General features: G+C 36.5%; 1 protein-coding gene across 1 annotated transcript; it reads right to left on the bottom strand.

Annotated features, from left to right (window-relative positions):
- Positions 1-3,002: 3,002 nt before the first annotated feature.
- Positions 3,003-3,679, bottom strand: LOC114195004. Its single transcript, XM_028085403.1, has 2 exons — positions 3,350-3,679; positions 3,003-3,167 (listed from the first exon to the last, which is right to left on the bottom strand). Exons 1-2 carry the CDS (start codon positions 3,677-3,679, stop codon positions 3,003-3,005), a joined length of 495 nt encoding a protein of 164 aa, XP_027941204.1.
- Between the last annotated feature and the right edge of the window lie 14,514 nt (positions 3,680-18,193).

Here is an 18,193-nt window from a genome sequence, read left to right as displayed (position 1 = left end):
ACCACCCTACCAACAACGGTGAGACCACTGCGAACTACCTTTAATGAAGGATTCCAACACCAACCATGGCTGCCCCACGGTTTCCACAATAACAATGTTCACTGCCGAGCCTTTATTTGTTTGAAGTAAATCAAACCCTTTCTATTTCCCTTCTATTTCAGATTATTTAAACTCAATTCTCTTTTATTTTCAATTTTCCAGTTTTAATTCACTGATTAAAAATTTTAGGCAGCATCAGATGAAGGGATTCACAATTCAAACCATTATCGCATAACAATAAATAGAATCAGCAGAGCATCGTATCAAAAATTGAAGATTGAAGATTACGTACCTTATTTAATGTCTCAATTTTGTTTTTCTATCACTATTATCCTATGTTCTTGATTCTAAATGTTGTTGTTTATATTCTTTGTTGCACTGTTGTTTCTATCACTACTCCATTCTTTTCCTCTTCCCTATTATTTGTTCCGTGAACGAGAGTAGAAGAAGTTTGTAGCTTTTGTTTCGTGAAATGAAAGTATCCCCTGAATGAAAAAATGCCTCTGGAAAAAAAATGAGAACAAGAAAAAATGCCTCGTGAAATGTTGTTGTTTATATTTTTTTTAACAATTTATTTCTATCCTTTTTTATTTAACACTTATTTTTGAATATATATATATATATATATATATATATATTTATATATATATATATATGTTATTTTATTTTATATTTTATATTTTTTTATTTTTAAAACAATTTTGTTCGCTCGGACGAAATTGGGTGTTGGCAGCTGCCCCTCCTTTCTTAGATCTTACTAGATGATACGAAAAATTAGTCATTTTCATACCATCAAAGTAAAATATAAGAAAAGACAGAAACACTAATTTCATCTAGGCTCTAAAAAGAAACCACATCAATGCAAACATTAAGAAAATCAATGACCATTCCATCGAAGAGGGTCTTGATATGAAAGATCGATGACCATTGCTTTTGTAGAGGTCCTCGATATGAAAACATATGAAAATCAATGACCATTCCATCGAAGAGGGTCTGGATATGAAAGATCGATGACCATTACTTTTGCAGAGGGCCTTGATATGAAAGATCGATGACCATTGCTTTTGCAAAGGGCCTCGATATGAAACAATGACCATTGCTTTTGCAGAGGGCCTCGATATGAAAGCATATGAAAATCAATGACCATTCCATCGAAGAGGGTCTTGATATGAAAGATCGATGACCATTGCTTTGTAGAGGGCCTCGATATGAAAGATCGATGACCATTGATTTTTCAGATGGCCTCGATATGAAAGCACGTGAAAATCAATGACCATTCTATCGAAGATGGTCTTGACATAAAAAAAGGAATTTGAAAGTATGATATCCTAGTTTAAACAATATGAATGCATGTTATGCATGTAATAGCCTTGCAATTTTTGACATATTGATGATCCTTATTCAGGGGTATTTTTGGAAACAAATTATTATTTTTTTGCCTCAAAAAGGGTATAATGGAAATTTTTTTTTAAATCATATTTTTGGATGAGAAAAAGATGGTCACATATCATTTTAAAACTTGACTGCCCCATTCTCTTCAGAGAGCTAACTTAGTGACAAAAACAAATGACATCAGACACATCACTATTTATTTTTATTTGCGTGTATAACTCTCTTTTTCTTCTCTCTCTTTTTTTTTTACTTTTTCTCTTTTCTTTTTACTCAGAACAACCTTTTTAGTCAAACAGAGCTATCAAAAATGTGCCCCAACATACTATTTATGTTCTCTTTTCTTTGGCAATCCTTTATCTTAGGGAAATCTTCATGAATTGGAGGATTCAAACAACATGAGTGTAAAATGCTTCAAAACAGGAAGTATTTGATCCGCTCAATGCCACAAAACATAGACAAACTATATCTCCTCACTCTGATTAATTCTCTTCACTTTCTTTCGCCTCTTCTAGCAATGCATTGTATTTGCAACTGCATAGTCAAACAATTTCGACTTGTGATTTTCTTTGTTTATTTTGATCACTTCCATGCCACCCTTCAAGAACCACTTTGGGCTATACTGAATGACTTGTACTTTGTGATTCAAACCCATGGTATTTTATTTCAAAAAAGCTCAGTGTGATGCTAAAAGAAACTTACAAAAGAATTTAAAACAAAATTACAAAGAAATAGCAATCCAGACTTGACTACAATAAAGCATAATACAATGAACCATAAGAGCTATGTCAATATTTCCCAATCATTATCAGATCATTACGCATAGAACTTCTTTACTGCATCTAAGTTGACAGGTAGAGGTAACTCTTCCCCATCCATTTTTGTGAGAACTAGCACACCACCTGAAAATGCCTTCTTCACTACGTGTGGGCCTTCATAATTTGGAGTCCATTTCCCTCTATGGTCTTTTTGTATAGGAAAAATCTTTTTCAAGACTAGACCACTTTCATGAAACTCTCTTGGACGAACCTTTTTATCAAATGCCCTTTTCATCCCTCTCTGATACAATTGTCCATGACAAGTTATTGTTAACCATTTTTTCTTCAATTAAGTTAAGTTGGTAAAATCTAGCTTGTACCCATTCTGCTTCTTCTAACTGAGTTTCCATTAGCACCCTCAGAGATGGGATTTCTACTTCAAAAGGAAGGACCGCTTCCATCCCATATACCAAAGAGAAAGGCGTTGCACTAGTTGAGGTCCGTACCGATGTACGATATCCGTGTAAGGCAAGGGAAAGCATTTCATGCCAATCTTTATATGTAATCACCATTTTCTGCAAAATCTTCTTTATATTCTTATTAGCAGCTTCAACGACCCCATTCATTGTCGAGCGATAAGGAGACAAATTGTGATGTTGAATTTTGAATTCTTCACATAGCTCTTTCATCATTTGATTATTCATATTAGTTGCATTATCAGTGATAATTTCATTAGGCCGCCCATATCGACATATCAACTCCTCTTTTATAAACTTTACTACGACTTTTTTGGTCACATTTGCGTAAGAAGCTGATTCACCCATTTGGTGAAATAGTCAATTGCAACCAGAATGAACGATGTCCATTTGACGCCTTCGGTTCTATGGCTCCAATAACATCTATTCCCCACATCGCAAATGGCCATGGTACAGATAGAACATTTAAGGTTGTAGGAGCTATATTAATGTTATCTGCATAGGTCTGACATTTTTCACATTTTTTCATATGCATGTAACAGTTATTCTCCATAGTTAAAAAAAATAACTAGCTCTCAAAATCTTTTTAGCCATAGAGTGCCCATTCATGTGTGTACCAAAAGCTCCTTCATGAATTTATTTCAATATCAACCTTGCTTCTCTTGTATCGACACATCTGAGGAGTACCATGTCATGATTTCTTTTATACAAGACATCCACATTTATAATAAAACTTGAAGTTAACCTTCTCAGGGTTCTTTTATCATTCTCAGAAGCTGTTTCAAGATATTCTCGGGTCTTAAGATAACGCTTTATATCAAAATACCAAGGCTTACCATCTAATTCTTCTTCTACTAAATAGCAATACGTTGGTTGTTCATAACTCCTCATTTTGATCATCAACATTTCCTCATCTTGACTAATTTCAAACATTGACGACAATGTGGCCAAAGCATGAGCTAATTGGTTATCCTCTTGTGGAATGTGATGGAACTTAATGGAATCAAAATGCTTCATCAATCCTTTAATGTATGTTTGATAAGGGATTAACTTTTGATCTCTAGTCTCTCATTCCCCTTTTAACTAATGAACCACCAATTTCAAATCACCATACACCTCCAACACCTTCACCTTCGACTCGATAGCTGCCAAAATACCCATGGTGGTTTCTTCTATGCTGTAAACTAATTTTCTTTGTATTTTAGATTCAATCGAAATTGAAATTCATTCTTTGAAACCGCAACATTGTTGGTACAACTAAAGCACAACCTTACTGTCATCAAAATGTAAGGATTCTCTGGCGAGATGAGTACTACCCCTATTCCATGTCCAAGCGCATTAGATGCTCCATCAAATAGTAATATCTAAGCCTTTTCATGATGGCCACCCTTCTTTTCACCAAATAGGGCAAGAATGTCCTCATCTGGGAATTCAGGTTGCATAGATTGATAATCTTCAATGGGCTGTTGAGCAAGATATTCTGCTAAAGCACTTCCCTTAACGACTTTTTGAGTCACGTAGACTATATCATATTCTGATAGCAATATTTGCCACCGAGACAATCTACCAGTGAGAGCAGGCTTTTAGAAAATATACTTAATTGGGTCCATCTTGGATATCAACCAAGTAGTGTGACTCAACATATACTGACGTAAACGATGTGCTGCCCATGTTAATGCACAACAACTTCGTTCCAATATAGAATATATTTGTTCACAACCTGTAAATCTTTTACTCAAATAATAAATGACATGCTCTTTCTTGCCTGTCTTATCATGCTGCCTTAAAACACAACCCATTGATTCATCCAACACAGTTAAAAATAAAATGAGAGGCCTCCCCGATACTGGCGGACGCAGTATGAGAGGATCCTGTAAATACTGTTTGATTCTATCGAAGGTTGCTTGGCAATCCTCATTTCATTCCACAACTTGATTTTTACGCAACAATCTAAATATTGGCTCACAGGTGGAAGTTAATTATGAGATGAATATAGCAATGTAGTTCAGTCTGCCTAAAAACCTTCGCACCTCTTTTTCAGTATTACGAGATGACATTTCCATTATTGCTCGCACCTTATCTGGGTCAACCTCAATACCTTTTTCACTGACAATAAAACCCAACAACTTTCCTGACTTTACACCAAAGGTACATTTAGCCGGATTCAATCTGAGTTTAAACTTTCTTAACCTTTCAAACAATTTTCTTAAATTAATGATGTGATCATTTTCCGATTCAGATTTAGCAATCATATCATCCACATAAACCTCGATTTCTTTATGCATCATATCATGAAAAAGAGTCACCATCGCTCTTTGATAAGTTGCCCAAACATTTTTCAGTCCAAATGGCATTACTTTGTAACAAAATGTTCCCTAAAGCATAATAAATGTGGTTTTCTCCATATCTTCCGGCGCCATCTTAATCTGATTATATCCGGAGAAGTCATCCATGAAAGAGAACAATGAAAATCTTGTAGTGTCATCTACCAAGATGTCAATATGTGGTAGTGGGAAATTATACTTAGGGCTAGCTCGATTCAAATCCCTATAATCAACACACATTTGAACTTTACCATCCTTTTTCGGTACAGGAACAATGTTAGCCAGCCATTGAGGATATTTTGCTACCGCCAAAAACCCTGCATCGAATTGCTTCTTCACTTCTTTTTTAATCTTTAGTGACATTTCAGGTTTCATTCGTCTTAACTTTTGTTTAACCGAGGGACATTCTTCTTTAAATGGCAGTTTATGTTGCACTATATCAGTATCCAACCCAGGCATATCCTGGTATGACCAAGCAAACACATCTTTGAACTCTTTCAACAAATCACATAAATTTCCTCATACCTCCTTACTCATGCTGTTACCAATTTTAACCTCTTTTCTCTCATCTTCATCCCCAAGATTAAGTATTTCAATGATTTCTTGATAGGGTTTTATTTCTCTGTCTTCTTGTTTCACTAACCTTAACAACTCGGAAGAAGGTTCCCAATCATCTTCATGATCATCATCCATATTATTGATAAGGTGCTCAAAATTAGGAATACTAACATCATTATTTTCAAAACATTCATTGTCATATTTGTATTATTTGGATTTATAAAAGAAAATAAATAGACAAACAAAGTATGTAGTGAAAGCAAACATAATTGAACATCACATTGAATTGAAAACGAAAGATAAAACCAGTCCATAAAGACATCCTAGAATGTTTTGGAGAAAAACAAAAAAGAACAACTAGACAAAAATAAAAACAAGCATTACATTTGATTGAACTTAAACACCACGGGTAAATTCACGATTTTCCAATTATCGATCTGCATGTCGGGAGGACAGGGCTGTACCAAACTAGAACTTCCTTCCCCAAATTCATCTTCAACGGTTGCCACTTGAGTAGCATTGATCCATCCAGCACTACGAAAGCTCTTCTTTAAGTCACAAATGGAGTTCTTTCCTACCCACGGCTCCCGACGCTGCAAACGAGCTAAGCTTCGTTCTTTCTTTTCCTCCATTAGTCTTCTTTTGTCCTCCTTAGTAGGCTTGTACCCCAGGCCATATCTATTCTTGTTCTCAACAATTTTCAGTGAAAATATTGGTCCCTGTCCGACTTTGCCTATACCTTTCCATATTCATAACCTTCTCTCAACATACCCTTGCCATCATCAGAGAGGCACATGACAAATATGGCTTTATTTGAAATGGTTCAACATATGTATTCCCCACAATTTCCAGAGCTTGAAAAGTTGTCTCAAGAGCTTCCTCTGTTGTTTCAATATATCGAGTTGATGAAGGACCACTCACCAGAAAATCTTCCTCTCTTGAAACTGTTACCATCTTATCCCCCATTACATATTTCAACTTTTGATGCAAAGTGGAAGGCACCACCCCTTCAGAATGAATCCAAGGTCTACCAAGTAAACAACTGTATACTGGTTAGATGTCCATTACTGGAAAAGTTATTTGAAATACACACGAACAACTTGAACTGGCAACTCTACTTCTCCTATCACTTCTATTTTGCTACCATCAAAAGCTCTCACAATCATAGTATTTGGCTTCATAGGGAATTTGTCACATGATAACTTCTCCAACGTCACCTTAAGCAACACACGAGCTATAACATGATCGAGACATTTAACAGATACATGAAGAGCCTTATTGTGTCCCCTTCCTTCAACGGGTATCTCATCATCCGAAAAAGTAAGGAAATTATTAATGGTAATATTATTAACAATCCCTTCGAATTTATCCAACGAAATATTTTGCTCAACTTGAGCCCTACTCAGTATTTTCATTAGCAACTTTTGGTGAGCTGTCGAATGCATGAGCAATTCCAGAAGTGAAATACGAGCTGGCATACGATTCAACTGCTCCACCACCTTGTATTCGCATTGTTGTATGAATTTCAAGAATTCACAGGCCTCTTCATCTGATATTTCTTTTTGTTTATCCTTTCCGTAGTCTTCCTGAACTTGTATCATCTTTTCTCCTAATATCTCTTTTGCTTTTTCAATTCCATCATTTACTTTACTTCTTTGGCATCCTTCCTTCCTTAGATCTGGTGGTGTAAAGAAACGACCATTCCTTGTTATCCCACCAAGACCTGATATATTTTCAACAATTGGACCTTCTTGCATAGAAATGTTTTCAACTTGTTGTCCCTCACCTAATTCATGTACTCCATATTTTCATGGAACCGCTTTGCCACTTTCATAAGGAAAAGAGGAGGGTGTTTTTATCACCATGGGTTGCCTTCCTTGTTCCATGAGAGAAGGTGCAGGTCTAGTGAAATGAATCACTAAAGGTTTTGGCGTGGTTAAATTAACCTGTTCATCAGTTTGTGCCAATACCTCCTCATCCTTCTTTCCATGAAAAACTTGTAGGAAATGCTTATCAACTAGATTTTACAACTCTAGCTTGAACTCCACACAATCATTGATAGAATGTTCGGCACCCGGATGGAATGCACATGCATTACTCCGATCATATTCATCTTTTACTACCCCTTGTCCAATAGTGCTTCAAGGATGAATTTAATAGAGCTCCAAATTTCACTCACTTTTCTTACCAACCTCTGCTCCCTTACCTCAATAGCATTAGTTGAAGTCTTCTCATGCCCCGACAAAGGGTTATTTTCAATACTAGGTTTATCTTCTTTGAATGTCAACCACCCTGAATCCATTAAATATTGTACCTTATATTTGAGAGGAAAACAACTTTCTATCGAATGCCCCTTTGCCCCTCCATGGTAGTCACATGTAGCATTTGGATCATAACTCTTGGAAAAGGAGGTTTTTGTGGCTTCATTGGGCAAATTGAAACAAAAGATTTACGAAGAAGCATCTGTAACAACTCTATGTATGTCATAGGAATGGGAGTAAAATGAATAAACTTCCTCTCCCTCCTTGTATTGGTACTTTGACCAGGGTTCTCACTATCACTAGCAGCCGCTTTCTGAGGTTGCAACTGATTGTTTGAAACAGGCTGTATTTGGTAATTAACAGGTGTACGGTTATCCCATGCGGATGCGGCATGAACTTCAACTTTTTTTTTCTTACTTTGATTGAAACCTGGTTTTTTGGTATTTGCAGCCGCGGGTGGGCCATATGCAATTTTACCATTTTTTATCCCAATCTCAATCCTTTCACCAGTGATGATGATGTTCGCAAAATTAGAAGATATATTCCAATTCCCAATCATATGCTCATAAAATGGAGGTTGTAGTGTATTCACAAACATTGTAACCATCTCCTTATCATATAGTGGTGGCTCAACCTGGGCAACTATCTCTCTCTAACGCTGGGCATACTCTTTGAAAGTTTCATTTTTCTTCCTTGTCATATTTTGCAATTGTATTCTGTTTGGTGTTGTATCCATATTAAATTTATATTGCTTTATGAAAGCATCAGCTAGATCCACCCAAGAATGAATATGAGTCAGCTCAAGATGCATATGTAACGTCCTAGCCGAAAATTACTATTTAAAAATAAATAAGAAATATGATTTATAAAACATCACATTTATTCTCGCAATTTCCAAAAAACGCGGGAAAATTAAAAGTTCAACATCGCTTCCGTAGTAATTAAAATCGTACTATTCAGTTATAACAAAACCAAACCATAAAAAAATACAGAAGAAAATCATAATAAAACTGAGTAAATAATCCCATCGTGATCCCCACTCCGTCTCTATGTATCCGCCTGCTCCCATGTAACAAGTTACATGATCATCGCCACACATACACAGATGGGGTGAGCTCATTTAAATAAAACCAAAAACATAAACTATTAAATACAACATCGCATCCTTAAAACCCCGAGTTAGTATTCTTCTCCCTTGTTCCTTACTTCTCCACTTCCAATACTTTCATTAGACGTCTATCATTTCTATACCCTTTAGGTGAGAACGATGATCGATCTTTGCTGCACGAGTGTCTACTCGCCCCTCCGACTACAGGCCACCACTTGATAGTCCACACGTTGGAATAACTTTGCCACAGCATCTCACCGTGACACCAAGTGGAGCTCCCCGAAACAAACATAAAGTTTGTAGCTGTTCCATACTACCAAAACTCTATCAGAATCACTTTGAAGAGGGCAATCACCCGAACCTCGCCGTACGAGCCACAACTCGCACACTCCACTGGACTTCCTAAACCACCAGGCTACAACCTTGAGTGGTCACGTGTTACCCCAATACAAGATTACACTCGTAACTGGGCCCCCAGCCAAAGCCTCGCATCATGAACATCACCTAAAGCTGTGTAGAAACCTTTCCTCGCGCACCATCACTGAACCAAAACTGCTTGGCGCGCATCTCATGTCGCTAGGCACACACTAGGTTCAGACCGCCTGGCGGGCATCACATGCCGCCAGACGTCACGCTCCCCAGAATCATCACTGCACTGTCACCGCCTAGCGTGGGACACGTACCGCCAGGTGCCACGTGCCTGCAGAATCATCACTGCACCGTCATCGCCTGGCGGGGGACACGTACCGCCAGGCGCCACGCGCCTGCAGAATCATCTCTGCACCGTCACCGCCTGGCAGACTCTGTCCTGCCACCAGGCGCCACTCGTCGCCACCGCCTGGCGCACCTGCCCCGCGCCGCCAGGCGCCACCGTGCCATCAGAGTCTCTACTGTTCCATTCCGCCTGGCGAGACCCTCCCTACCGCCAGGCACCACGCGTCAACAGTGGCCACTACCACTGATTTGTGTTCCATCCGCCTGGCGGCTCGCTCGCGCCGCCAGGCACCATGCTTGTAGCGCACTACTACTGGTGTCTCGGCACTTAAACAGATCCCCAAGGGATCCCAATCACACAACACACCAAACTATAGAATAATTAGGACACACACCAATCATAGTTCTATCACTAGCCACTCATACACACCTTTTTAATCACATATATTATAGTCACCAAGATTGCACACACTTCTCCAAATTAACATAAACAATGTAGCCTATTAACTACCCCATCCACTAAACATAATCTTCATATATCCTTACATGTTCATAAACTGAATTGCACCTCACACATTGCACTTGGCATTCTTCTCATTTATTAGCATATCGTTTCATATAAATCTATCTCACTCTCTCTGCCATATTAACATACATTCTGAATTTAACTTACCACATGCACCCAATTATGCTTCATTAGAAGTTACTTGAACTCATCAAAGGCTTATTCATGTATTTTACAAACTCCAAAATCAGCAATATTAAATAATGTATATCTCTAGCTCCATTCCCTCAATTATCACACTTCTACAAGATTTGATACCTCATTCTTGGCCACCAAATTGTTCAAATAAATATCAAATTCCATTTCTTTATTATTATCCCACAGAATACAAATCAACATATGTAATGCATATTATCTCATCTTCTCATTCCCGTATAACCTCCCATACCCAAACAACCTAAGGTTCATGTAATATTCGAAACTACACAGTTATAATATCCAATTCACCATGCAATTATTCACACACCGTAGAATTTCCATTCCAACATCATTACGCCACGAAACCATCATAAATCAGTGTAAAACTGGCAATCCAGCGCACACCGCCTGGCGGGTCTCCTTCGGTCGCCATGCGGTTCATAAAAAGAACCCAGAAACTGACGCAAACGCATGTGCCGCTTGGCGGCAGTCCTTGCGCCGCCAGGCGGTTTCTGGAAAAATCCAGAAAATGCAAACAGAACAAGGACTCACAGATTTTTCATGTCAAACATGACTCAGAACACATCATCATACTATATATAGATAAAACACGCAACAATCATAATTTAAAACAACGAAGGAACTCCCATAACCTGGATTTCCTTCGCCTAGCCGTGACTCTTGCAAGCTCTCCCTTGACACCAATGCCCTCCTTTGCCTTTCCCTCAACTCAGTCCCCCAAAACCTTACTCAAAACTCACCAAAACTCTCAAATTCGTGCTCTCTTTCTGATATGATTTCAGCCTTGCCAAAACTTTTCCTAATACCCTAATTTTGCCTTTTAAATGGTGATTTAAAGTTAGGTCAATAATGAGAAACGAAAATGCAACTTAATTGGTGATTAAGTGCCATTCATTGTCCCATTATGGCTATTTTTCAGCCACCCTTGGCTGCCATGTCTATTAGGGTCTTCCTTTAACCCTTCAAATTCTAAGCCAAAGCTAAAAAAAATAGCCAAAATGAAGTTTAATTTGAGTTTCCCCAAGGTTCGAACCCACCACCTTGCTAATGCCAAATCAATGCTAAACCACTAAGCCAATTCTTGTTTCTTATTAAATAATAAAATTCAAGTATTATATTATGTTGCATCACGACTAACACATATATTTAAAATAATAATAAATAAATACACATTATTGGCATACCTAGGACTCAAACCCAAGTCCTCTCACACAATCAAGTACTCTCAACCACTTGAGCTAATACTTTTCCACATCATTAAGGTTTACAATTAAAGCCATAAAGGCTTCTCTTACCAACATTTATTAAATAATTATTTATTTAATTATTTAAATTTTGTGGGTCTTACAACATATACCAATTCAACGCTGCCCTAGCTAGGCTATCTTGGAAAAAGTGGATAAAAAATTTCTCATCATGAGTATGGCCAGCCATCTTTGGACAGTACATTGTTATAGGGCTCTTTAGGCACGTAGTCCCCTTATATTTCTCAAACTTAGGCACTTTGAACTTAAAGTGTATCACCACTTCAGGGACCAAAGATAAGCCTACAACATCACCGAATCCATAACTTTTATTCCATTCAATAGCCCGTAGTCTCTCTTCCAATATCTCCAACTTTCCCTTGTTATTCTTAGTCAATGAAATCACCTGAGCTAGTGTCTTTTCTTACAAACCCACACCTACAGTCGAAACATGTGGTGGAATCGATACATTAGGATCTGTATAGATTATGATTCCAACTACACTTTCTCTTGGGCGTACTTGGTTCCTAAAATCAACCATCCCAGTTGACACTTGGAACTGCTCATTAGGTAATGAAACATGTATGCTTGTATTACCACCAGAAAACAGATTATTAACTTGCTCTACATACTCTGCCATTGGAGGTGTGTAACCTAGGGGTAAGCCATAAGGTGGAAAATCCTGAGATGATGTCCCTTGACTCACTTGATGATGTGGCAGGTAAATCGGAAGTCCACTTAATACATGAGGATGAAAGCCTAGAGGGTAGGAAGTACCACCGTCAACTGCAGAACTTTCTCCTGAACTCTTCATAGCCCTTAATGCCTCCAAGATCTGACCCATTTGATCCTTCATTTGGCTAATTTCACCCTTCACTTGGCTAATTTCTTCCTTCACTTCCTCATGCGCATTTTCCCAATCCTCCATTGTTTTTGAATTTGCCCGAGTTCTATAAGGGTGTCTTGGAAATTTTGCCATATTCACTTATTGTCACTCTTCTGTTTAATTCAAATGAAATAAGAAGTGCGAAAAAGGAAAAGAAAAGACAAATGCAAACATTCTAGCTAGAAACTATAAAGTTGTGTGAATAACATTGCAAGTAATAATGGAAATTAACACGGAATGAAGTAGTCAATTCATCAGAAAATCCACAATGTTCAGAAGTTCATAACAACAAGAAAAAGAAAGAAAGCATAAACATCAACTTCGAGCTCTAGCCACTATATTTTTCATTTCCCCTACTAGCTTCCTGCAATAACCGAGTAAATCTTCAATTGCTTTTGGTGGATTGAATATAGGCATTGCAATCTCAGTATTAGTTAACACCTTGGGTACATCTTCAATTGCTCCGTTAGCTATAGCTGCTAACTTTGAAGAATATCCTCTCCAATACTCTGCATCTCCCTTTAACTTAGCACATTCAATTATCAATCTCTGATTTTCCTCCTCCAACTCTACCCGATACCAACTCTCTTCAACCATTTTTGCTTCATAAGCCGATATTGTATCCTTCATTTGTCTCTCAAACTCTATGTTCCTATACTGTATATCATTTTCTAACTTCGCTCTATACCAACGTTATTCTTCTAACTTTGCCTCATAAGTTGCTATCATTTTTTTTTGTTTGTTGCTCCATCTCCTTAATCCTAACATGTGCATTACGCAACTTGTTTAATGCCTCCCTTTTGTCTCTTGCCAATTCTTCACATAATGTAATTTTCTCACGTTCAGATAATGCCACTACTTTCTTCTCTTTGCCTCTCAAAAGCTAGATCTTTGTTAGTTGCCTCGAGATCCTGTTGTACTCTGAAGTGATGGTTTCTTTCCTCTCTCTGCTTATTTATTAATACATCACAAGTTTTGATCCTGGCTTCATTGTCATGTTTGAGATCTATATATGTTCATGATGAGCTTTCTGAAGATTATTAACAAAATTAACATTTTTATGCTTCATCTTTTCTATTTCTTCCTTAAGTGTTTTTACTTCCTCACTCTCCACATCTTGTTGTTCTGGCTTGAAGGTAACTGGTTTGAATGGTAGCTTCACCACTTTAACCCTATCGATTACCCATTGTTGATAAGACGTTTTCTCATTTACTACCCATGGCCTAAAGTCTTTTTCTGCACGCATCACACTGGCCCAAGCACTTCCAATCCAACGGAGTAAATCATTATATGTCCCTTCTTCACAGCAATTCCACACTACAACTAAAGCTTCTGGATTTGGTGCACCTTGTATAGGATACCCAAATTGTCTTTGTGCTAAAATTGGATTATAATTAACACAATATTTGGTTCCTATAAGAGGTACATTTGGGTACTCCCAACAGTGTATGATATGTGATCTCTTCTGCCAGGACACCTCTCGTTTGATCATTCCATTATGTAATTTAGCAAAAAAGCATGCCCATTCTTGTGCTCCTTTAGCAGTTGGCTTGTAATTTGGACTGACATGAGAAGTAAACCATTTATATAATACTAAAAAGCAACATAACAACTTCTTCTTAGATTCATAACACATATTCAAATTTCCATAAACATTTGCTAAAATTGTTGTGATTGGATTTTCCGCGGTGATTTTATATGCTACGAAAACATTAATCGCTAAGAGATCAACAAAGTTATCGATGCTTGGAAAATTTTTAACGCCATAAAGAATGAGCGCTAGTATATCCATGAAGGTTTCCCCATGTCTTTATCAGCCAATTGGCGTAGATGCTCTTCTAAAAATCCTTGAGGAATGCCTTTGACGGCTCCCTTTGTAATCATTTTGCCTTCTAACTCTACAGGGTGTATTATCAAGATTCCTGCTAGTGTCGAAAAAGATGTATTTTGCGTTGTATGCTTGTAAGGAATCTTGCCTTCTAATGGTAGATCTAGTATATCCCCAAATTCCTCTACTGTCGGCACTAATTGAAAATCTTTGAAGGTGAAGCACCGGAGCGGCGTATCATAGTATTGGACCAAAGCAGTAATAGTTAGAACCTGAGTATCAATCTCTAGAACATTCAGTAAATTCCTATACTTCCTTCGAAAACTGTTCCTCTGGATAGTCTTCATCTTCCTCACCAACTCTCGAAGATAAGTCAAGTTGCCTTCCTTTGCTCTAATTGACTGCTTCTTTTTTAGTCACTCTGAACCAGAATACTCTCCAACTCCAGATTCCCTATTAATTTCCATACTTCTCTAAGGAAATGACACAACTTTATAATTTTCTACCTATAATGAATACAATGAAAATGTACAAGAAAAAGAAAAATTACAGACTACATGATGCTATGAATAATTTAAATAAAAATAAAAAACAAAATAGGAATTATAGGAATACACATATCCCTTTGCGCCTTATAAGGTTAAAGAACATCATATGATTAAGGTATGTATATGTGCTCACTAGGATAGTTTCTTATTTCCTAAGGATAAAAGGTCACTAGAGGTATGGCCCATTTCACGACATTTCTCACAACAGTTGGTAAATAACACGATATAAGAGTATCAAATGAAGCAAACAGACTCTAGTTGGGGTTCTCACAATACCACTTGGGAAGTACATCCACTATGGCACTACTACAGAATCCCGTTCTAATTCTAAGCTACTCAGACCTGGGTATAAGGTCGCACTCATGTCATGTACAAAATATAAGGTGAGTGTGTGAAGGGAGAAAAATGCAAACCTAAACCCCGCATGCAAAACAAAAAGATCCATACAAAAAACATGTGTTCTACCCTAAGGTTCAATATCCACAAATATGTCATACACCAACAGGAATATATAATATACATAAATCGAGAAGGGAAAAACAAAACATCTAAATTAAACACATCGCTTTCGCATATTCGATTAAATAGGCTTGACTCTTTGGTATCCCTAGTGAAATCGCCATGTGTCCCAACCTAAATCGCGACGGGACGACGAACTAAAAATAAATTGTTTTGAAAATAGAAATTTTGAAGTCGCCACCATAGTTTATTCTGGAAAGCTATGGAAAACCATAAAAATAAAATAAAGTTTGCGAAAACCAAATTTAGGGTCTGGGAGTCGGTTACGCGTAGGGAAGGTATTACCACCCTACGGTGTCTGCCCAAAGGCGGTACCTTTAATTAAATTTGCAAAAGAGATGTGTTTATTTCAAAATATTTATCTTTCCCAAAAGTAAGAAAATAAATTGAACAAATATATTTTTGAGTGAAAAGGACCCGACCAAGATTAACCTTAGTCCTACGTATTCTCATTAAAATGAGAAATCAGGGCTATGTAGTTCTTTATAAAATTGTTTGATTAAATGATTTAATTTTTTAATGTTGTCCTTTGACATATTTGAAAAGGAGTGTCGTGCAACGCGAGCGACCGATTAGACACCAAACACATTTTTTATAACTTATTTATTGAAAAAAGAGTGTCGTGTGACGCGAGCGGTCAATTAGACACCAAAAACAATTTCTAATAATTTTTGCATTTTAAAGGAAAGTGTCGTGCGATGCGTGCGGCCAATTAGACACCAAATACATTTTTATAACCTATTTATTGATAAAAGAGTGTCGTGTGACGTGAGCGGTCAATTAGACACTAAAAGATAAAATAAAGAAAATAACTTTAAATTTTATTTATCCTTATTTGTATCATTTTAATAAAATTACTTTAATTCTTATTTGAATTTTAAAATACATTTATTATTTTTGAAAATGATATGATTGAAATGTGAGATTTAATTAAGAAAAAAGATAAATGAGAAAAAACAAAAAAGATACACGAAAACATGGTGCATAAAGAGAAACGTAGGGTGCATAAAGTAAACGCGGGGTGCATAAAAGTAAATGCGGGGTGCATTAAAGTAAACACATCTTAGCCTAAGAAGAAAATAAAGGAGTGGGGTGTGTGCTTAGTGAAAATGCAGGTACATAAAGTAAAATAAAACTTAATCTAAAGGATGTGGGGTTATTACATTAGGGAGGGCATGAAGTAAATAAATAAACAGAATCCAAATTAAAAGCAAGGGGTGCAAGAATGAATTGTGGTGGTGCGTGAAGAAAAAATTAAATCTATTAACCCTAATTAAAACAAGGGTGGTGCACGAATGAATTATGGTGGTGCGTGAAGAAAAAAAATTAAATCTACTAACCCTAATTAAAACAGGGGTGGTGCTCGAATAAATTGTGGTAGTGCGTGAAGAAAAAAAATTAAATATGCTAACCATAATTAAAAGCTAGGGTGGTGCGCGAATGCATTGTGGTGGTGCGTGAAGAAAAAAATTAAATCTGATAACCATAATTAAAACAAGGGTGGTGCGCGAATGAATTGTGGTGGTGCGTGAAGAAAAAAATTAAATTTGCCCTAAAAATGCACAGCACAAGTTAAACATAAGACCTAACCCTTACTTCATCTTCTTCCTTTCCACAAAACACCATTAATGCCCCAACATGAGACCTTGACCGCCAGCAGCGACGCGGCCAACAACGGTATCGGCCACCATCGTGCCACCACCAACAGCGATGGCAGCCATCTCCAAAATCCAAGATTGTTTCAACTATGACTCACCTCACCTTTGTCGTGACCACCCTAGCAACAACGGTGAGACCATTGCGAACTACCTTTAATAAAGGATTCCAACACCAACCATGGCTGCCCCACGGTTTCCAGAATAACAATGTTCACTGCCGAGCCTTTATTTGTTTGAAGTAATCAAACCCTTTCTATTTCCCTTCTATTTCAGATTATTTAAACTCAATTCTCTTTTATTTTCAATTTTCCAGTTTTAATTCACTGATTAAAAATTTTAGGCAGCATCAGATGAAGGGATTCACAATTCATACCATTACCGCATAACAATAAATAGAATGAGTAGAGCATCGTATAAAAAATTGAAGACTGAAGATTGCGTACCTTATTTAATGTCTTAGCTTTGTTTTTCTATCACTGTTATCCTTTGTTCTTGATTCTGAATGTTGTTCTTTATATTCTTTGTTGCACTTTTGTTTCTATCACTGCTCCATTCTTTTCCTCTTTCTTGTTGTTTGTAGCGTGAACGAGAGTAGAAAAAGTTTATAGCTTCTGTTTTGTGAAATGAAAAGTATCCCCTAAATGAAAAAAAAAATGCCTCTGGAAAAAAAATGAGAACAAGACAAAACCGTGTATATGAATGTTGGTTTCAGTTTTTTTTTCACGATCTGTCCACTTTGTGCCAATGAAGTCATGAATAGCAGTTGAAGTAGAAGTTGAGATAGAAAAAGAAATCGTTCCCTCTAATCCTGCAAACAACTTTTATTTTCAATTTTAATTTTTAATTTGTGAATTTATTAATTAATTAAAAACGAAATTTTTTTTTATTATATAAAAAACAAAAATTATTTTACTCAACGCTTAAAAAACATAAATTAAAAAACTTTTATTATTATATTTTTTTTAACAATTTATTTTAATCCTTTTTTATTTAACACTTATTTTTGAATATATATATATATATATATATATATATATATATAATTTTATTTTATATTATATTATATTATATTATATTATATTATTATTTTATTTATTTCATTTCATTTCATTTTATTTTATTATTTTTATTTTTATTTTTTATTTTTTTTAAAATAATG

Source organism: Vigna unguiculata, chromosome 8 (genome assembly GCF_004118075.2).
Source record: "Vigna unguiculata cultivar IT97K-499-35 chromosome 8, ASM411807v1, whole genome shotgun sequence".
NCBI classification, from domain to species: Eukaryota; Viridiplantae; Streptophyta; class Magnoliopsida; order Fabales; family Fabaceae; genus Vigna; species Vigna unguiculata.
This window is presented reverse-complemented; position numbering and strand designations above follow the sequence as displayed.

Coding starts and splice junctions, on each gene's coding strand:
- LOC114195004 (XM_028085403.1), bottom strand. CDS start 3,679: ATGAAGCATTTTGATTCCATTAAGTTCCATCACATTCCACAAGAGGAT. Junction 3,168..3,349: donor ATAAAAGAAATCATGACATG/GTACTCCTCAGA, acceptor GAAAAATGTCAG/ACCTATGCAGATAACATTAA.